Here is a 27,095-nt window from a genome sequence, read left to right as displayed (position 1 = left end):
GGTGATAAAACAGATTATGATTCTTACCGTATTTTTATTTGATGCTGAATAAATCAATGTTTATGATTTTGATTATTTGCACTCTGCACTTTAATGTAGTATAAAGAACAAGACTTTCCAAAAGGTAGTGGAGTAGAAATATCGAGTATGAAATACTAAAAACATATTCTTAAGTAAAGTACTACGACAGATTAAATGTATTTAGTTACTTTAACTATTAGCCACACAATGTAGTTAAATGATCAGAGTAAAAGTATTGATTGGTTCCTTCTCACTGACATCACACATGGCCACTAGAGGGCGCTCCTGTTTCAGTTCTACGAAACCTGTTGCTCAGTGCTAAACTGCAGTGTTAATCAAGGATGTGGAAAAATAAATTCAAATAAAGTTATCTAACACAATTGGGAATCTTAGCAGAAATAAATAGCTAAATAAAAAACAAAATAATAAATCAGTGCAATTAATTGTATGGAAATATGAACACAAATAACAAATTAACAGGTTTTAATATTATTTTCACAAATGTGAAGATTTATTTATGTTTTTTAAATACATCAATTAGAAAAATATGTGATTACCATCTTTTTATTTAGATTCCCAATATAAATAAATATATATATATTTATATAAGCAGTTAGGAAAACATACATTACCTGCGTTTATATTTATTGAGAATATTTAGTAATTAAAAACTATATATTTTAATGTCCCTATTCTTAAAAATATTACATCTAGTTATAATATTTATTTATTTTTTAATCTTTACATATTTACTTTTTTCTAATTTATATTCCAACATTCATTTTATTATTCTTTATTTTTTATAATCTCCCTTATGAATCCAGTGTTCATGGGAAAAAATCAACAGGATGAAAGCAGATACAAAAATGTGAGATTTATTGAACTTGAAAATAGCATTAAATTCCACTTAAACATTCATTATAAGTGAATACCTACAACATTACACTGAAAATATCACCAACCACATATAAAACCATGGAGAGAGGATCAGTTCAAACAGAGCAGCTCAACAGCTAGACGAGAAATAAAAAGGTATTAAAGAGGAGTCTTCAGACACAAAGAGCCAAGGCCATGCACAGAAGAGTTATCCATTAGTTAGTCGTTAAATGCTGGTTCATCGTGACGATTTCAGCTGTTTCTGAAAGGACACTTTGTCCATCCTGCACTCTTTGCCTTAAGGCTACGATTTATCACCAAGATATGACAACATTTTGAGCCCTGTTATTCCACCAATTAAAAAAAACTGCACAACACATGCAAACCTCCATGTTTTAGAGCGGTGCAGGGATGACCTATTTTTGTAGAGGACCCTGAAGGCAGCATCTTCCTGGTTTTGTTCAGCAGAATAATCTCCACATATTAACACCACTTTAGGATTTCTGAGGGAAGAAGCTAATGTTGGGCTATAAAGGAACTACCTGAAGTCATGTGACCGTGCTGTAGTTCCTTTATAGCCCAACATTAGCCGCCTTTAGCTTAGCGGTGTTTTTTTACTTCTGGGTATTGCATTTATGCTTCAACTTCCAAAAAAGAAGAGTTAATATGTTAACAAAAGTTCTTATTTGGGGATTATAACCCAAAAAATTGACTTCTAAACGAGGGAACAGGAAGTGATAAAAGTGCTGTCAGGGTTTCAGGACTCATTCCTGCACCTCTCTTTAGAGGAAGAATGGGAAAGAAGCACCGTCAACAGTCAGACCGCCATCTGGTGGAACAGGAGATCAGTAGCAGGAGGAGGAAGACCAAATGCTCAGAAAGTTTGTTGTTTGGGGGGGGGGGGGGGGCATCTAACAAGGAGCAGTCAGCAGAACGTAATACTTCAAGTGTAGGCACTCGTGGCTCTTCAACAGTGCACAGCGACGGGAGGAAAAACGAGTGAGTTTCAAAACAAACAAAAAAACAACATTTCCTCCCGAAGCCTCGCAAGTTCCTCCTGAAGAAATCTGGCTTTACAGAAAGAGTGTTTGAGCAACAGACAGATATGTTGGGATCAATGGTCGACTGAGTGTCTCACTTGAAATTAAAAAAGTTCGGAGTGATCTTTGGTGCTCGGTGACAGAACCAGATGAGATCAAAAGAGCTGTTGGCATAATCCCCGATCCCAGCGCTAATGGTGCGTTCACACCGGACGCCGAGCGGATTTTCGGCCCGGCGCAAGTCAATTGATCGACAGCGACGCCATGGGGTCACGCTTCATTCACGGTAGTTGGATCCACGGCTGTCGTCGCTGACCTTGTTGAGTCAGACTTCCTCTGATCTGTTCAGAAACTGCATTTTGTTAATGTTGGTACCTACATTGAGATAAGCCCCGCCCCCTAGCCAGCACGTCTAGTTCGAGTGACTCTAGTGACCGCCAATGATGCTCCGGTCAAACTTGGGAAAATGAGCGTTGCGTTCGGTTGTGAACGCACCTTAAGACAGATTATAAAGGAGTGCTGCAGAGCAACAGGAACCCACGCACAACATCAGTATGGCTATACAAAATCCTTCATTTAGCACGAGGCTCCACACGCCTCCTCGTTCATTATCATCTTCTCCTCTTCCACTCCCCGACGCCTGCCCGGAGAGCGCAGCGGTCGGACCGGGAGACACCCCAAGGAGAGAAGACCACCACGCCCCGTCCTTCACACACGTTAATACGAGTCTATCATTGACTCCATTAGTACTATACTTTATAAAAAGAAGCTCCAATATGTCTCTATGTACCTTGTGAATGTTTTAGATTTAGAAAAGAAAGTAGAATCACAGCGTAATGCAGATTCGCCTGAAGCCTGCACAGTAATTAGGGTCTCTCGTTGTTTGCATATACCGGCGGTTCTTTACGCTGCGGATGGAAATCAAATCTTTATTTTCGTATGATTTTAGTGCTCCGTAAAAAGCTTGTTTGAAAGGTGCCGAGAGAAAGACCGTCCTGCGCTTCCACTGGAAGGACGCAGGACAGCGAGGCCGATCTGGAGTGTTAAAATAATAGGCAAAAAAAATCCACATTTCAGGGACGATTGGTGGATCTGCTTCAGCCGACCCCACCGGCCGCTGCACGCCCGCCTCGATTCAACATCCCCCCGAGAAGGCGTTGTGGGAAAAATAGTTCTCAAGAGGAGCTTTTCCAGTAAGGGAAAAAGTCAAGAGTGTTTACTGCATGATGAAGCCGGGGTGCGGGGCCAGACGGGGCGGGGGCCTTTGAGGCAGGGCGGGGGGGTACTGAGACAGGAAGTGGCCGGGGTATCCGGAGGACACGTTGGGGAACGGTTGACCCGTTCTCGGAGGGATCGGCGGGTACGGTGAGTGGAAGGCGGGAGCCTCGGCGGGGGGAGCCTGGTTGAGAATGGGGGCCGGTTGGGAGGGAGGATTTTTCCTCCTCTGTTGGGCGACGGGAGACGACCCGTTGCCGACGCCGTTGAGCACGGAGTTGGCGGCGGCAGCAGAGGAGACGTCCTGAGAGCGGGAGTTGGGGACGGTCGGGAGCCGCTGACCGTTCAGCACCATCTCCTGCAGCTTCTCGATCTTCACCCTCCGCAGGTGGGCCAGCTTCCTGTTGCTCTGGTACGAGTCGATGAAGGAGTCCAGAGGCATGTCGCCGTCCAGGAAGCAGTCGGCCATGTTCTGCAGACAGAGGGGATGAAGGGTGGAAGATTAGAGAGAATAGGCTGCAGAAAAAAATATTTTGACCTCTAATTCAGTCATTCTGGCAGCAGGCTCTGCAACAGGAGGGTCAGACTGAACAACCCCTCCTCTGTGGGGAGGACACCAGGTAAACAAATGACGGTCTGATGTCGTTGAGGGAAACATGGAGTCACCACGGAGAAAGAAATAACGCTCACCTCTGTCTCCTCTTCTATTTTAGCTCCCTCCGCCTGCAGCAGGGCCAGCAAAATGTCCAGGGAGGTGTTTCCGGACTTGTGGTCTGTGAAATAAAAGCATAGTTATTATACTGAAGGACCTGTGAGACACTAGCCCAACATTAACCTCCTTTAGCTTAGCGGTGGAGACGTGAAGTCATGTGACCGTGCTGTAGTTCCTTTATAGCCCAACATTAGCAGAAATCACAAGGAGGTGTTAATATGTGGAGATTATCCTGCTGAACTAAACGTTTAAGCATCATAAACATTGAGATTATTTTTTTGAAATAATCCAAAATCACATGGAGGGATTCAATTGGACCAGGGAGATGCTGCCTTCAGAGTCCACCACAGAAATACGTCATCCCTGCACCGCTCTATATTACAATACTGCAATTCATCACCTCCTTTACAACAACTATAACTGAGCCTTAATTATCCAGGGAGCTAATTTGACAAAAAAAAAACACGCCCAAAATACTCCCTCTGTATTTATTCGTGCAAAACATGTTAATAAAAACATTTGAATGAGCCTGTCACACAAAGCTGAGGCCGGACCTCTGAAATCTGTGACTGACACTGTTCCAAAGAAACATAACGCCTCTGTTTGCAGTGAACTCCCCACAGAGCCAGCTGAAACTGAGGGTGTGTGTTCCTAAACAGAGCTGAAAGTCAACACCACACATGCATGGTGGCTCTCTGACAAACACTCCACTAGTTACTGATCTGCGCTACAGAAATGTGTCCGTCATTCCTCCTGCCTTCACACAATAAACTGCGCCTTTAATTACAGACAGGCTGCAGTCTAACCTGATGTGTTATTCTACAGACCAATATATCATGCATGCACTCTTTAAAGTACAGACTCTACATACTGATATACACCTGAACATCAGCAGGAGAGGACTCTTTAAAGTAGAGACTCTACATACTGATATACACCTGAACATCAGCAGGAGAGGACTCTTTAAAGTACAGACACTACATACTGATATACACCTGAACATCAGCAGGAGAGGACTCTTTAAAGTAGAGACACTACATACTGATATACACCTGAACATCAGCAGGAGAGGACTCTTTAAAGTAGAGACTCTACATACTGATATACACCTGAACATCAGCAGGAGAGGACTCTTTAAAGTAGAGACTCTACATACTGATATACACCTGAACATCAGCAGGAGAGGACTCTTTAAAGTAGAGACTCTACATACTGATATACACCTGAACATCAGCAGGAGAGGACTCTTTAAAGTAGAGACACTACATACTGATATACACCTGAACATCAGCAGGAGAGGACTCTTTAAAGTAGAGACTCTACATACTGATATACACCTGAACATCAGCAGGAGAGGACTCTTTAAAGTAGAGACTCTACATACTGATATACACCTGAACATCAGCAGGAGAGGACTCTTTAAAGTAGAGACACTACGTACTGATATACACCTGAACATCAGCAGAGAGGACTCTTTAAAGTAGAGACACTACATACTGATATACACCTGAACATCAGCAGGAGAGGACTCTTTAAAGTAGAGACTCTACATACTGATATACACCTGAACATCAGCAGGAGAGGACTCTTTAAAGTAGAGACACTACATACTGATATACACCTGAACATCAGCAGGAGAGGACTCTTTAAAGTAGAGACACTACGTACTGATATACACCTGAACATCAGCAGGAGAGGACTCTTTAAAGTAGAGACTCTACGTACTGATATGATCACCTGATACATAGTCTTAGAGTGAAGTGTACTCTTTGAAATGCTATGTAGAGAACTACGTACTGTTTTACACCTACTCGCAGTTAGAGAGGACTCTTTAAAGTTAACTCTTTACATACTGATTACAGCTGAACATCAGCAGGAGAGGATCTTAAAGTAGACACTACGTTGTTGATCCTTAATGAGTTTTTGAGTGAAATATGAATACAGTCAAGATTTGACTGAATGTAAGAAGGAAATCCTCTGCTCTGTTATATAGTCACTTTGATTCTGCCAGTATAATCCTGAGGTTTCTTTATGTTACAACTTAGCTGTTCAAAAGTGTTATTACAGATGTCCTTTAAAGCGGGACAGGTGTTGGACCTAAAGCAGAGGGCAGGGAAGCCAAGCATATTTCCCACTCTAACGAGGGAACAGTGCGGCGAGCATTGATTATGAAACCCTAACCTATTCTAATGCTGAGGCGTACGGGAACAGATTTAAAGTATAAACGGTAAGTGAGTGTCCCAGGGACTAAGGGGGTTTCACAGAAAGGAGCTTGCGATATTTACAAGAGGCACTGACAAAGAGCGTTACAACAACCCCCTCCTCACACTTTAAACCCCCCTTCCGTCTGGAAACCTGCAACTTTTTCAGAGAGTAAAAATTAGTTTTCGAACAACTAATTTCAAACCAGCAACGCAACGGCTGCACAGAGGCTCCTTTCTTCACTGTTTCTCTGGGGGGGGGGGGCTCCCATTCTTTTCTGCCCATAACAAGGGGGACTGCGAGGCACGTCTGCAGCACAGAGCTGTGATTCTGAGCGGAGATCATGAGACAGTCATTTAGAGGGAGTCCTCTGCTGTAAATCTGAGGAGGAGGAGTGGGGGGGGGGGCTGGTTTGGCCTGTTTCCCACCCTTTCTCTGGCTGTTTCACACCAGCTTGACTTTGCAGCACAAAAGCCCACTGTGGGCCGTTCTCAGGGGCAGTGGATGGTGAGGGTGTTCCTCCTATTTAAGCCTTTAGAGGCCAAAAGAGAGGCGCAGGAATTAATCCTTAACCCGGAAATTGGTCAGCGTTATTTCTGGTGATTGCATTTACGCATCAGGCTAGCACAGAAGTCAGCATTTCCTTTATAGCCCAACGTTAGCCACCTTTAGCTTAGCGGTGGAGACCTGTAGTGCTTTCTGCAATCATCCCAAATCCAATGGAGAAATCCCATTGTGGCGGGAACCGGGGAGATGCTGCCATCAGGAACAGAAATACTATATCCCTGAATCGCTCATTGGACAGTAGGTAGTAAAACTGAGGTTAAACAGTTCCTGGAGAACAGCGCAGGGGGGCAAACACAGCGACTACAGTACGCTGGATCTGGGTCAAACAGATAGATATCTCTGAGCGCCGCCGTCCTTCCCCAGCTGCTCCACAGCAAATTCACAACGGGGAAGTTGAGTGCATTGAAGGCGGGTTGGGGGGGGGGGGGGGCTGGACACCGGGTAACCTACATTTGATAAAAGCCATCATTGCTGTCAACAGACAAAACCACAGACAAAGTCAAAGTCATTATTGCCTTTAGGGCCGCACTGTCTGGTAAAAATAACTAACGCCGCTTATTTTGTACTTTCATGTTGCGATTATGATGCGCGAGGGGGGGGGGCTTTGGTTTGTACAAAATGTATGTTCATTATTATTTCAACAAACCAAAACAAAGACAGCTCTAACATCCTATAAGCTGTAGCCTCTCATTGAACCATATTCTGTTCAGGTGTATATCAGTATGTAGAGTCTCTACTTTAAAGAGTCCTCTCCTGCTGATGTTCAGGTGTATATCAGTATGTAGTGTCTCTACTTTAAAGAGTCCTCTCCTGCTGATGTTCAGGTGTATATCAGTATGTAGTGTCTCTACTTTAAAGAGTCCTCTCCTGCTGATGTTCAGGTGTATATCAGTATGTAGAGTCTCTACTTTAAAGAGTCCTCTCCTGCTGATGTTCAGGTGTATATCAGTATGTAGTGTCTCTACTTTAAAGAGTCCTCTCCTGCTGATGTTCAGGTGTATATCAGTATGTAGAGTCTCTACTTTAAAGAGTCCTCTCCTGCTGATGTTCAGGTGTATATCAGTATGTAGTGTCTCTACTTTAAAGAGTCCTCTCCTGCTGATGTTCAGGTGTATATCAGTATGTAGAGTCTCTACTTTAAAGAGTCCTTTCCTGCTGATGTTCAGGTGTATATCAGTATGTAGAGTCTCTACTTTAAAGAGTCCTCTCCTGCTGATGTTCAGGTGTATATCAGTATGTAGAGTCTCTACTTTAAAGAGTCCTCTCCTGCTGATGTTCAGGTGTATATCAGTATGTAGTGTCTCTACTTTAAAGAGTCCTCTCCTGCTGATGTTCAGGTGTATATCAGTATGTAGAGTCTCTACTTTAAAGAGTCCTCTCCTGCTGATGTTCAGGTGTATATCAGTATGTAGAATCTCTACTTTAAAGAGTCCTCTCCTGCTGATGTTCAGGTGTATATCAGTATGTAGAGTCTCTACTTTAAAGAGTCCTCTCCTGCTGATGTTCAGGTGTATATCAGTATGTAGTGTCTCTACTTTAAAGAGTCCTCTCCTGCTGATGTTCAGGTGTATATCAGTATGTAGAGTCTCTACTTTAAAGAGTCCTCTCCTGCTGATGTTCAGGTGTATATCAGTATGTAGTGTCTCTACTTTAAAGAGTCCTCTCCTGCTGTGGCAGAGAAACTTAGGGATTTTAGCCATTGCAGACCATTTACATGCTCCATCACTTCCTGATTTCCCAAAGACCGAGGCGGGGTTCGTTATCACAGAACATGCACGTGTAATTTGCCCGTAAAAAAATGAACAGCGTTTAAATTTGAGCAGGAAAGATCTGAAGCTCACAAAGAGTTAAGTGTGTTTTTTGTCTCCAGACTTTGAGAGTGTGCGCGGCTCGCCGGGAGGAAGACAGAGCCTGACTTATATCAGCAGAGTGAACGGCTGGCACGCTATTTTGAGAAGCTGCTCGGAAACCACTGCGTCAACAAGTGTTGTCCCTCCCTCCTCCTCACACACAGGGACAGAGTGTGAAGGTGTGTTTGTACGACTCAGATCCTGCAGCAGCATGACAAAGGGTTTGATGGGAAACATGAGAAGTGGTCAGACTGGTTTCTCTCAGTGCGCTCTCCTTCTGCATGTGGAAAAAGGAACATTACATAACATCTGCTCTGATGACGACTGCGTGAGGAGTTCACTGTCAAACTGAAAGCACACGACTGCAGCCAAGTCTACATATTATACGTATTATTTTCAGACTGGAGGTTTTAAATGCAGAGCCTGGTTTCCTCTAATGATCCAGAACCATCTTTGCATGGACAAACTCGATTATTAAGCTCTTCATTATTAAAAACACAAAGGAGGAGCCAGCTTTCTGCACTGCGGTCGTACCTAGGGTGGATTTGCGCAGCTGGAAGGACTCGAAGTTCTCCTGCAGGCGGCCGTATCGTTGGGTCAGCTCCCCCTTCTTCTGCTCTAGGCGGGGCTGCAGGTCCAGGTTCAGCTCAGCGAGGGTCCGGTTGTTCACCAGCGTCGTCTCCTTGCTCTGCTGGACCTCCTGCATCTGTGAAACACACAGAAAAAAAATCAGAATCTGAATTATTTTATTTGCTTTTTATACTGTTGTTGTATTTTGAAATATGTGGGAAAAGCCAGATAAACAAGGGTACCAAAGAAAGGCTAATATATATTTTGTACATATTATTACATGCAGATCAAAGACAATAAATGACCTTTGAATCCGGGACATTTACCCAGGTGAGGGATGTCATTCTTTTCCAAGAAACATCTGAGAAATATAAAGTTATTCTAGTGAATCGGCTGTGAATCACGACACCACACGGGCCAGTTTTCACAACTCCCACAAGAAATATTTAGAAAGACAGATTATAATAAATGTGTCACGGATCTGTTTCACAATCCGCAGCTTTTTCACAGTCACATGACTTCACGTCACCATCGCTAAGCTAAAGGAGGCTAATGTTGGGCTGTAAAGGAACTACAGCACGGTCACATGACTTCACGTCTCCACCGCTAAGCTAAAGGAGGCTAATGTTGGGCTATAAAGGAACTGCAGCACGGTCACATGACTTCACGTCTCCACCGCTAAGCTAAAGGAGGCTAATGTTGGGCTATAGAGGAACTACAGCACGGTCACATGACTTCACGTCACCACCGCTAAGCTAAAGAGGCTAATGTTGGGCTATAAAGGAACTACAGCACGGTCACATGACTTCACGTCACCACCGCTAAGCTAAAGGAGGCTAATGTTGGGCTATAAAGGAACTACAGCACGGTCACATGACTTCACGTCTCCACCGCTAAGCTAAAGGAGGCTAATGTTGGGCTATAAAGGAACTACAGCACGGTCACATGACTTCACGTCTCCACCGCTAAGCTAAAGGAGGCTAATGTTGGGCTATAGAGGAACTACAGCACGGTCACATGACTTCACGTCTCCACCGCTAAGCTAAAGGAGGCTAATGTTGGGCTATAAAGGAACTACAGCACGGTCACATGACTTCACGTCTCCACCGCTAAGCTAAAAGTGGCTAATGTTGGGCTATAAAGGAACTACAGCACGGTCACATGACTTCACGTCTCCACCGCTAAGCTAAAAGTGGCTAATGTTGGGCTATAAAGGAACTACAGCACGGTCACATGACTTCACGTCTCCACCGCTAAGCTAAAAGTGGCTAATGTTGGGCGTGATGACGTTTAGCCGTCTCATTCAGACACTTGTGGTCACACTCAACCAACAACACATTCAGAAAACCAATGACTTCCAGATCAGGGGACAGGAAGTGATACAAAGCTGACTTATTTCCAGGTGTGGAGGACTCATTCATCCCATTGCCTTCACCTTCTGCACTCATGAGATCTCCAAAATCCTAAATGCTTCAGTTAAGCAGAATACGACAAGAAGAAGCAGCAAAATCTGCATCTTCAGAACCATTTCTTGAACAAAATGTTATCTTAAATGACTCATTTCACAGATCCAACCAACATGTTAAATGTGCAGCCAGGAAACTCTATAAATACCCGTCAGCGTAGGTCTGAATGGTCTCTAACAGTGACAGAGCCAGGCCTTGTGTGGCGGTTAGACTGAGGGAAAACAACATTTTAGGCAGGAAAAGCAGCTAAATGTGTCTCTTACTTGTCTTTGCACCATCATATCCTGAGGACAGCGGCCTCCCTTTCTTCATCCAGGCCTTTAAATAGCATCCATAACTGCAGGCTTGTTCTGTCTAACCAAACACATAATTGTTTGCCGGGGAACTGCTCGACTAATCCTACAAAAGGCTGAAATAATCTCAGGAAATGTAGGTTAAGAGCTGCTTGGACCAGAGACCTGGATGCTGGAGAGCTAATAACGTACAGTAGGATGGCACACACTCACTAAGGCAGTGTCGTTAAGCACCATGCGGAGGAACTTTACCCGAGTGTTTCCAGATGATGCTACTGACACTGGCTTTAAAAACGTTCACGCCTACGAACGTAAACCTGACGTTCTGATAGAAGAAGTATTCAGACTCTTTACTTTGGTAAAAGTACTAACACCCAGCTGTGAAATGTACTGAAGTACATTCCCTGAAGTACTGTACTCACGCTCAGTAGGTACTTCAGCTGAGTATTTCTATCTTGTGCTACTTTAAACTGGCATGAAATCGTTGACGCCTACGTACGTAAAACTGGCTTTCAGTTGGAAGAAGTATTCAGACCCTTTACTTTGGTAACAGCACTAATACCCAGTAGTATAGAAGTACGTTCAATCAACTACTGTATTTAAGTAGCATTGGAGGTACTCGAGTATGAGTATTTCAATTTTATGTTACTGCGCTAAAAACAATGACGCCTACGAACGTAAACCTGGCGATAGAAGTATTCAGACCCTTTCCTCTGGTGGTAGTACTAATGCCCAGTTGTGAAATATAAATATGTACATTCACTGTATTTAAAAACTATTCTGAGGAACTGAGTATTTCCACTTTATATTAGTTTAAAAAATGTGAACATATTCTATTACATGTTTCGCTGTGGGCACAACATGACTCGTGATTAATTACCTCATTGTATAAAACCTTCGTGCACATTAAAATATATTCATCTATATCTGAGTTTAATCTGGGATTAGACGCTGATTCAAACATAAAGTCTACCAGGAAAATATGGCAGAATAAAAAGCGAAATTGGCAGCACACGTTGCCTCAGTAGTCTCTAAAGCCCTAAAATCAATCTTCACAAAATGTCCTAACACTTTGTCTGGGATCTGAAATGTGAATAAATGAGTCTCAGTTGTCCATCAGGAAAGCACTGACATATTGTGATGAAAAGCTAGACCCATATTTACGGACATCAGCTCATTACAGATGTGTCATTGTTGGTATACCTGTTGGCACATAAGGAACAAAAGATGGTCAGCAGAAAGTCTGAACTGGGTTTGAAGTCATTCAGAAACGGTCTGTGTTCCCCAGAGATCACTGAGACCGATTTCTGCTGCTTAATATCCTCAGTATGCGTCTTCGTCCCAACTCTCAGGGATCCAGATAGAGAGTATTTGTTCATGCTATGTAAAAAATATCAGCTGACTCATCATCATTGGTAATCCATCACCTGTAGTCCGATTGAAGTCATAAGGGAAGGTTATACGTGTTGGACTCGAGCACAAAATAAACACCAACATGTTATAAAGGAGTTTTATTATAGCTGATCTTGAACTACAGAAAGCCGGCTCAGTTACAACTGGATTAGTGCAGGCCTCAGAAAGATAAGAAGTGAGAGACGGTGCTCAGCTAAATTAACTAAATGAAAGTATAATAAAAAGCTGGAGCTGACTTCATAACAACTGGGTCACCAACAAGTCTGGATCATACTGGATGTATTGCACTGGACGCTGCTTATCAAAAGGAAACTGAAAGGACCCGACAGCTCGTTGAATATATCTCACATTCCTCAGCAAACTGGATGCAGAAAAACTGGTCCATGCCTTTGTCCCCTCCCGCATTGACTACTGCAATTCTCTGCTTGCTGTCCTACCAACAAACACAGCTCAGAGACTGCAGTATGTACAAAACAGTGTATACGCACCAAAACACGCAAATCAGAACACATCATCCCCCTCCTCCACTCACTCCACCGGCTCCCACCAGATCAACTACAAAGTCTTCCCCATGGTCTACAAAGCCATTGACTCACACAGCCCCCCCCTACCTACAGGACTTGCTTAGTACACAGCACTCACAAACATCACGCACCCTCAGGTCCTCCAGCACCAATCTCCTAGCTGTTCCCAGGGCAAAACTGGCCAGCATGGGAGAGCGTGCGTTCTCCTCCCTCGGCCCTCGTCTGTGGAATCAGCTCCCAGAAGAGTTAAGGACCTCTGCATCCCTCTCAGTCTTCAAGAAAAGCCTGAAGACCCACCTGTTCCTCACCGCCCTTCCCTGACTGTGCTTCACTTTACAGTTAAACCTTTTATGCTCTGAACCTTTTTCTCTTTCTGAGACTCAGCTCACCTAGTTTATGTATTTCATTAAATATGATCCTTAGCTTTTATTTCATTTTAGTGTCTTTCTCCCCATCACCTTGAGAAAGCGTTGTTTAAAGTGTGCTATACAAATACAACATATCATTGTTATCACAGTACCATTCCTACAGACTTGCAACAGCAGGTACGACACATTTAAGCTCCATTAAGAGGAGAAACGAAAGGAGGCACCAGCTCTAAACAAATTCATGACAGAAGCATTTGCATTATTCAAAAAAGGCAAAACACGCTTCAGTGTTTGTTTTTCAAAATATGTTTATCGCCTCCAGCAAATAAATGTGATATTTTACCCGAATATAAATCCTTTCTCAGGACTTCAAGCTAAATACTACCTGCACACTATAGAGCAGTATATCTGGTGGTGTAAAGCAGTGGTCAGATTAATGCTTGGGATGAAAAGGCAGATTATTTATACAGTTATTCCTTTTTATGGTGTTTCACCGCAGCAGCACCAAGGACGTTATATTTATTGTTGAGTCAAATGTTTTTTTGTTGACAAACCTTTGCTTTTTAACGGAACCCGTAAAGGGACATGGGGAAAAAAACAAAACTGAAATGTTTCTCGTTCTCACGCGAAAGTTTCCCGTCGTCAATGAACTCAACTACGCGATCCAAAGTGGTGTAGTTCTTGCGCCCAGAAAGACCGCACGACTTCAGAATTCGTCTTAAATGTCTCTGAGACACAACATAACGGTGACGACTTGCACGTAAAGTAACTGTGTCTTTATGATGAAGTCCCAGGTCAAAATACAGCTTAGCTAATTCTTGAACTCTCATACCTAAAGAAACACAATCCGAATCTCATGCAATATTTTGTTGCAACACCCTGAGAAAACACTTTCTCGTGATCACGCAAAGCAAGTTACGAAACACAAGCTTACACCGTACAGTTATACTGCTCAGAGAGGACTGCTTATGTGTGTGTAGCCCTGGTCTTCCTCAGTTACACAAAATCCATATGGGTTTATGCATCGATCCTTTTCTGGATTTATCAGCACGACAAACCTTTTAATTATTATTTCTATTTCCCCATGTCCCTTTACGGGTTCCGTAGTTTTTTGATCGCCAGTGGACAATTAAGTTCAGGGTTTAGTCTAAACCAGAATCAGGGTCTCTGCTCCTCTCTCTGGGGGCGTGCTCCCTCAAACCAAAATGCAGATTTCTCCCGTAAAAAGTTAAAGTGCTGCCAGAAACAATCTCTCTGTGGGTCAGAAAGGGTTTACTGAGTCCAGAGATATGGAGATGGGGTCAGATGGCAGAGACAGCTTACGGAGAGTAAATAGGGGATGGATGTCCGGTGGGTCTGCGGGGGACGAGTGGCAGGCAGCAGGCTGACACTGAGACTGAGATTTCTGATCCTTTCTTTACTCTCCTTCTTTCTGGAGAGGAAGTAAAGGAACCGGAGCTCTGGATCTATTTGTTGTTGGAGGTGCGATATATGACTCAGCAGCTTTAAGACGTGAAGACACTATTATTTTCAGCTTCGCTCTGATGCAGGAGTTACACCTGAAAGTGGGCGGGGCTTAATTCAGACAGGAAGTGACGTAGCGCCTCGTGCTGTATTTTCTAGAAGAACTCCTGAAGCTGATTCACCTTTTCTGTTTAAAATATGTCCCTCTTGACAAAATGTCCCTTTAAGAAATGTTGTGTCACATTTATTATTATCTTTCAATTGTTGTCTTTTATCCGATCAAAAAACAACACATCTGTCTGACTCCTTATTTCTCATAGACTTCTATACAATCGCTGCTGACTGCCATCCACGCAGAGAGAATGTAACAAATCCAGTGAGAAGCAGAGGCATTTTTTCATAGACTTCTATACAATCAGACTTCTTCTTGCAACCAATTTTTGAGACCCGGAGGTTGCGTTATAGGTTTTGATAGCTTAATTCTCATAGACTTATATATAATTGTCTTTTACAAATCTAGTAAGAAGCAGGAGCATTTTTAAATAGACTTCTTAAATAAATGAGTCTTAAACTACATTTTTTACGCCCCGGGTTTGACGCGATTTGGTAGCGTATTCTTCATAGACTTCTATAAAACATCTGACTTTGAGAAATGTGTTATAAATCAATCAACTGTCTCATCGGCTTCTCTACTATCTGACTTCTTTTTGCAACCAGTGTAGTCGCCGCCATTACCAGGTATTAGAGAAAATGTAATAAATACAGTGAGAAGTAGGGGCATTTTCTCATAGACTTCTATACAATCTGACCTCTTTTTGCAACCACTTGTAAGAACTGGAGGTCAACACCATAGGTTTTGCAAGCCTATTTGAAAGAGTGACAAGACAACCCACAGCAGGAACACTGGCGTAAAGCACATGGTGGGAAATACAACGTTTCCCCTTTCAGGCAGCAGCGCGTGTCCATACACTACAGCTACAGTCAGAAGTTCCCATCACTCTCCGGTTACACTCGATGCCTTCTGACACCCACTGCCTTTGTTCCCGCACAGTGGATTACAAAGAAAGAATTCCTCACGCACGTCTGAACTCGTCTGAATCTCTTCCATCCCAGTTTCAAGTCAACAACTGCAGCGTCATTGCAGTAAACAAGTCTCTCTCTCTGTGAGCTCAGGGAAAATGACACCATGGAGACAATCAGACAGGGTGTGGATCAAACACACAACTGACAACACAAAGAGCAGCTGAGAAACAACAAGCATTAAAAAAGCTAATAATAACCAGCTTTATTCTTCAGGGGGGAAATGGATCTGGAGCTGACATGTCGCGCTTTAAAGCTTCTCATTATTTAAAGACTTTATCACTTATGTTCAGCTTAAACGTGTGACAGCACCAGGACAACAGACAGGTGTGTCCTGACAGTGTGTTCAATGTTTCTAGTGATTGAAACTGTAGCCTGAGAGAGCGTTTCCTGGAGAAAAAGCACCCAAAACGTTGGGATAATTCTTCCAGGGAGGAAACTCTACCGGGATGCGTGCACACATGATAGCCTTTCCTCTCGATGTGGTTAATATGAAAACCGTTAATAAAGGACTATGGTTGGTATGGTCGCACCGTGGAAAAACTGAAGCTTATCAGCTGCTTATCAAGAATGCAAAGTGGGGCAGCAGGTACACATTAATTGGAAAGTCCTTGTGCTACTTGAGGAAGGTCATTCAAATCTCAATTAGCCTAATGCCGTAAGCAGCCTCAGATAGCATATACAGAAAGATGAATAAGTAAAAGAGTTCACGTAGAATAAACGTGATGATAAACTGGGCCGTTTACTAAAGACCGATAAATCCGAGTTTACTGAACATTAATAGACATTTGAATCAACTTCCTTTTGCTATAACCCTGTCCTTAACGTCTGTACTGAGAGACGGTTTCCGATTTTGAATCGCAAAAAATGTCAGCAATAAATAAATACAAATAAAATGTGGAATAAACAGTTTTTAGGAAATGAAATGTAAATGTTTAAGCTTCATTTGAGCCAGAAATTAGGACTGCTAATTCATATTTTGTATTTTTCTATATTAATAACGCTTTTCTTCTAAAGATGAAACACTTTTTTTAAATGGTTCATTTACAGTTAATGGCATTTGTAGCGTGTGTGTAGTGTGTGTGTAGTGTGTGTGTAGCGTGTGTGTAGTCTGTGTGTAGTGTGTGTGTAGCGTGTGTAGCGTGTGTGTAGCGTGTGTGTAGTGTGTGTGTAGTGTGTGTGTAGTTTGTGTAGTGTGTGTGTAGTGTGTGTGTAGCGTGTGTGTAGTGTGTGTGTAGTTTGTGTGTAGTGTGTGTGTAGCGTGTGTGTAGTGTGTGTGTAGTGTGTGTAGTGTTTGTGTAGCGTGTGTAGCGTTTGTGTAGTGTGTGTGTAGTGTGTGTGTAGCGTGTGTGTAGCTGTCTCTGCCGTCTGACCGGACATCTGACTCCATCTCCATCTCCCCGGACTCGTGAGACCCTCTCTGCCCCACAGAGGGGTCGTTTCCTGGCAGCACTTTTTATTTTACGGGGAGAATCTGCGTTTTGAGGGACAGAGACCCTGACACCAGAGCCTGGTAATCGTTGTGATTCCTGGTGATCACCGAGCTGTTGTTGAGTTGTGTTTTCCTCAGTATCGTTCCACCTGTTCAGTCACGCCTTAAAGTGGCAGTTTTTTTGAATGGGTGATTGGCTTAAAACGTCAATTTCTCCCTCAAAAGTACCCAGCATTCATAAAGCCACTAAAAAGTGTCATCATGTACACTTACTGCAGATTAAAATGGAGCTTCCTCGGGCTTGGTCAGTGTTCTTTCTTAACAGCAACACCGTCGTAAAGCGGGAACCATCGAACTTGAGAAAACGCTCGGTCATAATTTAAAATGTGGTATTTATACAGAAACACCATCCCTGTTGTTAGAATGACCTCAGTGTTACTCATGCTTCCTGGTGTTCATTGAGCGGGTTAATAATTCATATTTACAGATAACACGAGTTATGTGTTCCTCTGTATCACTGCACTAAGGTCTTAACTAAGGTTTCGGGTGAAGCCATTAAAAAGCCTTCTTAAAATCATTCACTAAGTGAGTCTTTGTGTTTCATTTCCATCTCTTTTCAGTAATTCTGTGTCTTCTGCAGTCTTTCAGAGTCAGTTTGAGCCTTTTTTTGTCCATTTATCTGTGACTTTATGTGTATTTGCATTCGTTTTTGTCTGTTTGTAGTAAACCAGTGTCTCTTTATAGTAATGTGGTGTCTGTCTAGAAATGTACAGTCTTCTTAGTGTCTTTTTTAGTCATTTGGTAGTATTTGGAGTCTATTTCTAGTCATTTCTTGTCTTTGAAGTAGTATTTAGTGTCTTTTTCTTGTGAAAGAGTGTCTCTCTGTAGCAATTAAGGGTCTTTGTGTAGTAAAAAGTGTATCCTTGCCGTAATGTTGTGTCTTATTCAAGTAATTTAGTGTCTTTTGGTCGGATTTAGTGACTATTTGTATCATTTTGCCCCTTCTTGTATCAGATGTGTGTTTGTTTGTCTGTGGTTTTGGGCTTTTGTGTTCACTTTGTGTCTCTTTGTAGTCTTTGCATCGCCCCGGTTCCGTCCCAAGGTGAACGACATTTCACACACCCTCTCAGCTGATCGAACCCTACATGTTTAACCGTGAAAGCCATTTCCGCGTGTGTGTGTGTGTGTGTGTGTGTGTGTGTGTGTGTGTGTGTGTGTGTGTGTGTGTGTGTGTGTGTGTGTGTGTGTGTGTGTGTGTGTGTTCGGTATGAAACACAACAAAGAGAGAGACCCACACAGGGAGAACAGAGACAGTGAAACACGAACCTCCTCTATGTCCTGCACCATGCTGCTCAGCTTGTCGTCGTCCTCCAGGATCTCGTTGAGCTGGGTCATCGTGTACGCGCTGAACCTGTCGTTGAAACCCGACATTTTTACCTCCTGCTTGTCTCTCTGCTTCAGATTCAGTGACAGCTGACTGAGCCTCACTCACCGGAAGTAGCACCGTGCTGCCTTCACGGGCTGTCGGACACGGCGCGATGTACCGTTTAGAGTCAAGATTTGGTTCAACTTGAACAATTGATCCAATGCAGTCAGAAAAAAGCACGTAAACATCAGGTGTGTTAAATTCATTTAAAACTGAGGGAGTTATGAACAGAAAAGAAAACAAATTTCATAAAAACCTTTTTAACTTTGGCACAATTTAAATCATCTTTGTATTATTTCATGTCATTAAGAAAAGCAATACATGCTGGGGACATTTGAGAAACGACATTTGTGTTTTGAAAATATCTTGCTACCAGTAATCCAATTATTTAGACAAATTCAGTTTTGAATTTAAAATTTGAAGGGCACATTTCATATCATCTCATTAATCCAAATCTGTAAAGTAACTAAAGGTATACATAAATGCAGCTGAGTAAAACTACACAAATTAGCTTTGAATTGTAAAGGAGTAGAAGTACAAAGTAGAATGACATGGAATACAGTTACTTGTACTTTGTAACTGTACAGGAAAAAACAAACCGACAGCGCCTCCGTGTTACTGTCGAGTCCTACTGCGCATGCGCATCTGCAAAGCCACTGCTGAGTCTTTGGAGTACTTTACTCAAGTACAAGAGCTGAGTACTTCTACTTTACTCAAGTACAAGAGCTGAGTACTTCTACTTTACTCAAGTACAAGACCTGAGTACTTCTACTTTACTCAAGTACAAGACCTGAGTACTTCTACTTTACTCAAGTACAAGACCTGAGTACTTCTACTTTACTCAAGTACAAGACCTGAGTACTTCTACTTTACTCAAGTACAAGACCTGAGTACTTCTACTTTACTCAAGTACAAGATCTGAGTACTTCTACTTTACTCAAGTACAAGATCTGAGTACTTCTACTTTAACTCAAGTACAAGACCTGAGTACTTCTACTTTACTCAAGTACAAAATCTGAGTACTTCTACTTTACTCAAGTACAAGATCTGAGTACTTCTACTTTACTCAAGTACAAGATCTGAGTACTTCTACTTTACTCAAGTACAAGATCTGAGTACTTCTACTTTACTCAAGTACAAGACCTGAGTACTTCTACTTTACTCAAGTACAAGATCTGAGTACTTCTACTTTACTCAAGTACAAGACCTGAGTACTTCTACTTTACTCAAGTACAAGACCTGAGTACTTCTACTTTACTCAAGTACAAGATCTGAGTACTTCTACTTTACTCAAGTACAAGATCTGAGTACTTCTACTTTTACTCAAGTACAAGATCTGAGTACTTCTACTTTACTCAAGTACAAGATCTGAGTACTTCTACTTTACTCAAGTACAAGATCTGAGTACTTCTACTTTACTCAAGTACAAGACCTGAGTACTTCTACTTTACTCAAGTACAAGATCTGAGTACTTCTACTTTACTCAAGTACAAGACCTGAGTACTTTTAATGAAATGAGTTAAAGGTGATGCTATTTCTGTCCAATAATATGCATTTACACTCAGTGAAATACATTGTGTACTCCTGAATACCGTCCGTGCACCAGGCAGGTTTCATTAAGCAGAGCGCAGGTTTCACGGTGTTTAATGAATATATGTATTTATTGACAGCAGTTCACAGAGTCACTTCATCTCTACAGTCTGTCATTGTTCCTCATCACCACACACCACCACAGATCTCAAAGGCACCTGATTTTGCAGCTTATTTGTGGGATTACATTATTTAAACAGTTATTATGTAATTGAACAGAGAATAAAAACATAAAAAGCACAAACAAAGCAATCATTTATCATTCAGGAGTGAGACGATGACACGTTCACAGACCTCAAACAGTAAGACACCGGCAACATAAAGCTGATATATAAAGTGCATTCAAGTTTTAGTTCCAGCTTCTCTCTGATATGTTTTAATACATTCAACTTTATTTAAACTCCATGGTGCTGCTCTGCGGGTTTCACAGGACAGGCTTCAGACATGATCAGGTTTCACATTAAATAGAGGTGGGTTATTGAATAAATTGTACATTTCTAAACCTCTTTGTTCTGATTTTGCTCCATTTCTTGTTGTTTATTTGTCCGTAGTTTAGTGTCTCTGTGTCTCCCTTTAGTGTCTCTTTGAATCATGTATTTTGTTTCTCTCTGAAGTCACTTTGAATAACTTTTCTGTATTAAAGTGTACATTGTATAGCAGAATGCCATGTGTTCAGTGATAATAAAGATCCTGGATTTCAGTCGAGTGTTTTCAGTGTCCTGTGGTGCACATTTAGCTGCAGGATGTCGTCTATTTGCATGATGGTGGTTAAACTTAACGTGTATCTGCACAAACTTCCTCTCCAGTACATGAGGTTTCAATTCCTCAATTCCCATCAATACCATTGTTTCCCTTTGTGGTATTAGCGTCTCTTTGTGGTAGTTTAGCTCTTTCTTATAGCAGTTGTGTGGCTGTCGTTCTGGTGTCTTTGAAGTCATTACGTTTCTTTCTGTAGTTCTTTTGAATCTCCTTGCATTACATCCTTGCTCTTTGTAGATTTCCTCTCTTTTTGAAGAAGCTTGGGTATGTGTAACAGAAAAGTAAGTGTAATGTGTGCGGCCATTCTGTGTCTCTTTGTGGTAATATTGCATCTTTTCTTTATCCTTCTGTCTTCCTGGTGAATTTTCTGTGTCTTTGTACTCGCTTTGCTTCTCCTTTTGCTGGTTTGAATCCCTACATATCCATATTCACCATAAAACCTGCAGTTTAATCTCAGTAGCGCATATTCTGCTCCGCCTCGCTGCTGCTGCTGCTGCTCTGCCTCCTCCGCCGTCCGCCGTCAGATTTCCAGCTGAGGTTTTGCGGGGGGTTGAGGACCTCGGCCCCCGTCTCGATGCCCAGCACTTGCCGCTGCACCAGCTTGTAGTAAAGCCCCTCGCTGGCCATCAGCCGGCTGTGGGACCCCTGTTCGGCCACGCGGCCCCTGTCGATGACGATGATGTTGTCCGCCTTCTCCACCGTGCTGAGCCGGTGGGCGATCACCAGCACCGTGTGGTCCTGCATGATGCTGCTCAGAGCCGATTGGACCTGCAGAGAGAGCAGACACTCGTTAGGATCCAAACGCTTCTTCTGTCACATGCAAAACAGCTACTGGTGACTTAGCTATTTGACACATAACCTAACGTAACACAACATGACATTTGCTTACAGTTGAACAGTGATGCGTTCACTTACTGCTGCTCTATTCTCTCACTGTGAATGACAGAACAGCTTTGAACAATGATGCATTCACTGACTGTTACAAACCTAAGTGAAAGTGATGCATTCACTGACTGTTACAAACCTAAGTGAAAGTGATGCATTCACTGACTGTTACAAACCTAAGTGAAAGTGATGCATTCAGTGACTGTTACAAACCTAAGTGAAAGTGATGCATTCACTGACTGTTACAAACCTAAGTGAAAGTGATGCATTCACTGACTGTTACATACCTAAGTGAAAGTGATGCATTCACTGACTGTTACAAACCTAAGTGAAAGTGATGCATTCACTGACTGCTGCTGCACATTAACAGCCCTCTCACACATTACTGACTGCTGCAGCTCTTCACTCACGATGTGTTCGCTGTCTGCGTCCAGGGCGCTCGTGGCCTCGTCCAGGATGAGGACTCGAGGTTTTCTGACGAGCGCTCTTGCAATGGCCACCCTTTGTTTCTGCCCCCCCGACAGCTGGGTGCCTTTCTCTCCAACACCTGGGAAGCAATCAGGGTAGTAACGTTACTGACCCGCATCTGCATAGGATAAATTGCAGGATTTTTCGTTATGCATCGTAACAGTACTCGTCTCGTAGCCTGTCGGGAGGCTGCTGATGAACTCATGAGCGTTGGCCTTGGTGGCGGCCTGCACCACGGCCTCCATTGGGACGTCAGTGAGACCATAGGTGATGTTCTCCTCCACAGTCCGCGCAAACAGCACCGGCTCCTGGCCCACCAGACCGATCTGCAAACAACACAACGGAGGAATTATTAATCATCCATCAATCAAAGTTTATTTATACAGCCCAATATCACACACTTGACATTTGTCTGTCTTTTAATTTGAAAAACATGCCTGTTCAAGTGAGACTCCTGTTAACTTTATCTGGCTTTAAAAAAATAAGAAGGCCTCTTCATTAGCTTCCTGTAATGATACAGTCACTCTATAGGTCTTTTAATTTGAAAAACATACCTCTTCCTGATCTTTTCGTAAGGATACAGAAGCTCTGCAGACTTTAACTTTGAAAACATGCCTATTTCTAAGCTTCCTGTAAGCCCCATGTAACTCTACGGGGCTTTTGTTTAGAAAAAACGAGATGCCTCTACCTGATCTTCCTGTATACATAGTAACTCTATGGGTCTTTTACTTTGAAAAACCTTCGTCTTCCTGAGATAACTGTAAGGAAACCATAACTCTATTTTGCTTTTAATTTGAAAAACATGCCTCTTCCTGGGCTTCATTTGAGGATATAGTAGCTATATTGGGCTTTTATTTTGAAAAGATGGCTCTTCCAGAACTTCCACTAAGGATGGTCACTTTATGTGACTATTATTTTGAAAATCAGGCCTCTTCCTGAGCTTTCTGTAAGGATGCAGCCGCTCTATGGGTGTTTCAATCGTTCTAACCTTGGAGTGGAGGTATTCGTGCTGATATGTGTGAACAGGTTTCCCATCCAGCAGGACCTCTCCTCTCTGAGGACGGTAGAAGTTTTCCAGCAGACTCACGCAGGAGCTCTTCCCGCTGCCCGAGGGCCCCACGACGGCCGTCACCTCCCCAGGACGCAGCGTAAACGACACTCCCTGCAAAATACGTCAAATCAGGGAGGATTTATTCATCTACAGGTCAAATATAGACAATTACAGATGCTCCCCTCAGGATAAAATGAATAAGATAAATAAACATAATAGAATAAAAACATGTATTTAATTATAAGAAGTCAAAGTAACAAGCTGCAATCACAACTATAAAGAATTACCAAATAAGATAAGATATTTATATCAACGTAAGTAAAACGGCCGATAAAATACAAAATGAACACAGGCTTCTATGGGTGAGGCAGCTGGGGTTTTTGTCACTCCAGGTCCCTTTTGGGCCAGAGTTGTGAGTCTATTTGATTTAATGAAGGCATTGAGACAGCGCTGACTAATTTATCTACAGAAATCATCCAGAGTTATGTGAAATGAGTGAATACTATGGGATTTACGGCAGGTTTAAGATATTTTTTTACAGGAGATTTTAAAGGCCCTCTACTCTCTAAGTGATGATGTCATAACATTCCGTCCCATACCCACCCGTTATAGCACCTGAAAAATGCACCAAAACTAAAACTGGGATTTTAGGAAAACCGTTCCATCTTTCAAAAAAACCTTGTAGTCCAATAACGTTGAGAGTCTGGAGAGCTGATTAAGCTTGGGATCTTGATCCTACGATAACGTATGGCAAATCAGTATGACCTCAAATTTGGATGATTCTGGGCTCTGATCTCGTGCACTTCCCATTCGTTCCTCTGGGGGGAAAAGCTCCACCAGTCACACGGATTTAAATTGCCTTGATCCCAGCAGAAAGATCCCCGAGAACGAACCTTGAGAATATCGGTGTCGGGGCGTGTCGGGTAGGCAAACGTGATGTCCTTGAACTCCACCAGACCCAAGCAAGTGTCCGGAGCCTCGGCGCCGTCAGCCCGGTGTTTGGGTTCCCGGTCCAGATACTCAAACACTTTTTCTGCCGCCCCGACTCCCTGCATGAGCCCCGTGTACACCGAGGCAACGCTCTGCAGGAGAGAGCACACAGGACTTTGAGATGCAATGGTTTCATTCAGATGTTCTGTTACAATGCTTTCTGTCCTAGAGTCAAAACTAAACCAAGGAAGCAGCGCTTAATTTTTTATGCAGCAGATAATGGAAAAAAACTCCCAGAAAACTGCATATATTGAGATGACATTATGAGGACATACTTTATCCCCATTTCAGAATAAAACTAAATAAACAGATAAAAAAGATTAAAATATTTATATGAAATTCTACAAAAAGGGGCACAAAGAGATCAAATTAAAGAAATACAAAAGAAATACTTTTATTCAAATTAAATAAAAAAAGGCAATACGAAATGAAACATTTGTCTAAATCGGTCGATAAACATAAACTACAGAAAAATAAACAACTTTAATGTATTCTGAATGTATTTTCATTTCCTAATATCTTTATTTTATTGCTTTAAGTTTTTAGGTTTAAATGTTTGTATTCTTTATACTTTTAGTTTTATTTTGAAAACGGAGCAAAATCAGATTCCCTGGAGGATAAATTAAGTATTTATAATTCTGATTAACTGCCTAGAATCTTCACACACACCAAACTAAAGAAAGAAATGAAACTGATGAAATACCTCGAGACATTCGCCCAGTTCCAGCATGTATATAAAAAACGATATCAAAGAGCCGCTGCTCATCTGCCCGGTGACCACAAGATGCCCGCCGTAGTAGAGGACAGCGACCTCTAAAGCAAGCTCCGAGACCTGCACAACATAAACCACAGATAAGTAAACAACATTACACAAAACGGAGGTTGGTTTTTACATGTTGTGATACGTACACAGCTTGACCACATGTATCCAGCGTAGGCCAGCGCTTGTTTTTTGTTGAGCTGGAACATGACCAGGAGTTTGCTGAGGTACGAGTCGGCCTCCCCCTCCTCGTTAGCGAAGCTGCGAACCGTCCTCATCGCCGAAATAGTTTCCTCTGCAACTTTATTCGCCTCTGCAAGGGTCGTTTGCACCTCTTTGGTCAATTTCTGAAGATAAAAAGAATGAAAGGTTTTAAAAAACGATGCAAACGATGGATAAATCCAATGGAAACTAAATATAAACCATTGGATTGTGATCACATCATGGCCTCTACTTTTTTAGACGTCAGGCATGGCACAAAACTAAAACATCTGCCGTGAAATGACTCATAAGTGTTTGGTAAGCATGCTCTCTAGCGCCCCCTATTGAGTCCATAGTCACATATAGTTACTCGGATGTTTACGAAATTTGGTCTGCACTTTGCACTTTGTATTGCTTGTTACTACAACTAAAATGATCAAGACATTCGCTCCATAAATCTACGTCACCTTGTAGTAATCTCCATAAAGCTTGGAGATGACAGCGATGAAGGGGAATCCCATGATGGTGACCATCGTGAGCTTCCAGGACATCCCGAACATGAAGATGAAGAAGCCGACGCCCTTAACGACGCTCCGCAGGAACACGTTGATATTCTGCGAGATCAGGTCGCTCACTTGCGTGGTGTCCGCCGACAGACGGGAAATAATGTCCCCTACACAGAGGAACAGGCGGGAGGAAACAGCAACACCAGCAGAGTAACAGCATTACGTGGTTAGGGTACAAAACAAAGTGACGTTGTTCCAACACATCTGCAGGGAGAAATACGTAATTGGACGTCCGTTACATGTTTGCAAACTGGGGATAATTAGCAGGAATACATTTGACACTTTAGAATAAAGGACGGCATACATTTTGATGAATGGAAGTATTGTAACTAAAGTACAGGGCTTTTGAAGTATTTTTTGAAGTACTTCTACTCCACTACATTCTGCAGTGCTTTATTTTAAGCTATAAAGTATATCTATATTTATATATGAACTATACGTATATTTTGATGCTAATAATTTAAAACTTTAACCTGGGGATCATTTCTAAAGTTGTACTGGTCTCAGAGTGTTTCTGTACTATGGTATAATCTACTGAAGGGAATTATCACCAGTACAAATGAAGGGATGGTGGTTCAATACCTGTATGGTTTTCATCAAAAAAGGCGATTTCCTGCCTCATCAGCGTCCTGAAGAGATGGTTCCTGAGACGAAGGTTTAATTTTCCAAACATCAGCGTGAAGACTCCTCCACGTACTCCCATTGCAAGAGAGCTGAGGAGAGAGTAGAGGTGTTGTGAAGCATTGGAAGGAATAGATTGGTGCAGGGATGTCGTATTTCTTCAGTGGCCCCTGAAGGCAGCATCTCCCTGGTCCAATGGCATTTCTCCATTGATTTTGGATTATGTCAGAACATAATATCAGTGTCAAACTAACGTTTAGTTCAGCAGGATAACGTCCACATACTAACACCACTTTATGATTTCTGAAGTAAAAGCTGACGTTGGGCTATAAAGGAACTAGAGCACCGCCACATGACTTCAGGTCACCACCGCTAAGCTAAAGGAGGCTAATGTTGGGCTATAGAGGAACTACTTACACGAGGCAAACCAGGAAACAGGAAGTTATACTGCCTCGCTGAGACGACACACACACACACACACACACACACACACACACACACACCTGCTAAGAGACGGACTATAAGATTCAACTTCACACCGACAGCTCTTCCACTGAGAGAGGACGTCCACAGGAGGGAATCCTGGAACACCTTCCACTTCAAGCAGCTGCTGAATCCACACACTGAGCGAGAGTTTCTCCAGAACAAAGACTCACAGTGAAAGTAAGTCTCAGGGAACAGGGAG

The 27,095-nt window shown here is 42.5% G+C and overlaps 2 protein-coding genes and 1 pseudogene across 4 annotated transcripts in view; 1 reads left to right on the top strand and 2 right to left on the bottom strand.

Annotated features, from left to right (window-relative positions):
- Window positions 1–880: 880 nt before the first annotated feature.
- On the bottom strand, window positions 881–18,610 carry vps37ba (VPS37B subunit of ESCRT-I a). Its single transcript, XM_063897839.1, has 4 exons — window positions 18,420–18,610; window positions 9,018–9,189; window positions 3,843–3,925; window positions 881–3,624 (listed from the first exon to the last, which is right to left on the bottom strand). Exons 1-4 carry the CDS (start codon window positions 18,522–18,524, stop codon window positions 3,154–3,156), a joined length of 831 nt encoding a protein of 276 aa, XP_063753909.1. The 5' UTR covers window positions 18,525–18,610; the 3' UTR covers window positions 881–3,153.
- Window positions 18,611–20,161: 1,551 nt separating this feature from the next.
- abcb9 (ATP-binding cassette, sub-family B (MDR/TAP), member 9) overlaps window positions 20,162–27,095 on the bottom strand; it is a 22,300-nt gene continuing 15,366 nt past the window's right edge. For all 3 annotated transcript variants that reach the window (XM_063897078.1, XM_063897077.1, XM_063897079.1), the window contains 9 exons: window positions 26,372–26,502; window positions 25,691–25,896; window positions 25,172–25,369; window positions 24,966–25,094; window positions 24,166–24,354; window positions 23,210–23,383; window positions 22,388–22,547; window positions 22,164–22,300; window positions 20,162–21,636 (listed from right to left, as the gene is read on the bottom strand). In XM_063897078.1, coding sequence (XP_063753148.1) covers window positions 21,322–21,636; window positions 22,164–22,300; window positions 22,388–22,547; window positions 23,210–23,383; window positions 24,166–24,354; window positions 24,966–25,094; window positions 25,172–25,369; window positions 25,691–25,896; window positions 26,372–26,502 — 1,639 coding nt within the window. In that variant the 3' untranslated portion in view covers window positions 20,162–21,321. The remainder of the gene's footprint in view (window positions 21,637–22,163; window positions 22,301–22,387; window positions 22,548–23,209; window positions 23,384–24,165; window positions 24,355–24,965; window positions 25,095–25,171; window positions 25,370–25,690; window positions 25,897–26,371; window positions 26,503–27,095) is intronic.
- Window positions 26,668–27,095, top strand: part of LOC134873464 (E3 ubiquitin-protein ligase TRIM39-like) — a 2,702-nt pseudogene continuing 2,274 nt past the window's right edge.

Source organism: Eleginops maclovinus, chromosome 12, assembly GCF_036324505.1.
Source record: "Eleginops maclovinus isolate JMC-PN-2008 ecotype Puerto Natales chromosome 12, JC_Emac_rtc_rv5, whole genome shotgun sequence".
In the NCBI taxonomy this organism is placed as follows: Eukaryota; Metazoa; Chordata; class Actinopteri; order Perciformes; family Eleginopidae; genus Eleginops; species Eleginops maclovinus.
Note: the sequence above shows the minus strand (reverse complement) of the source record. Positions and strands in the feature narration are given on the sequence as shown.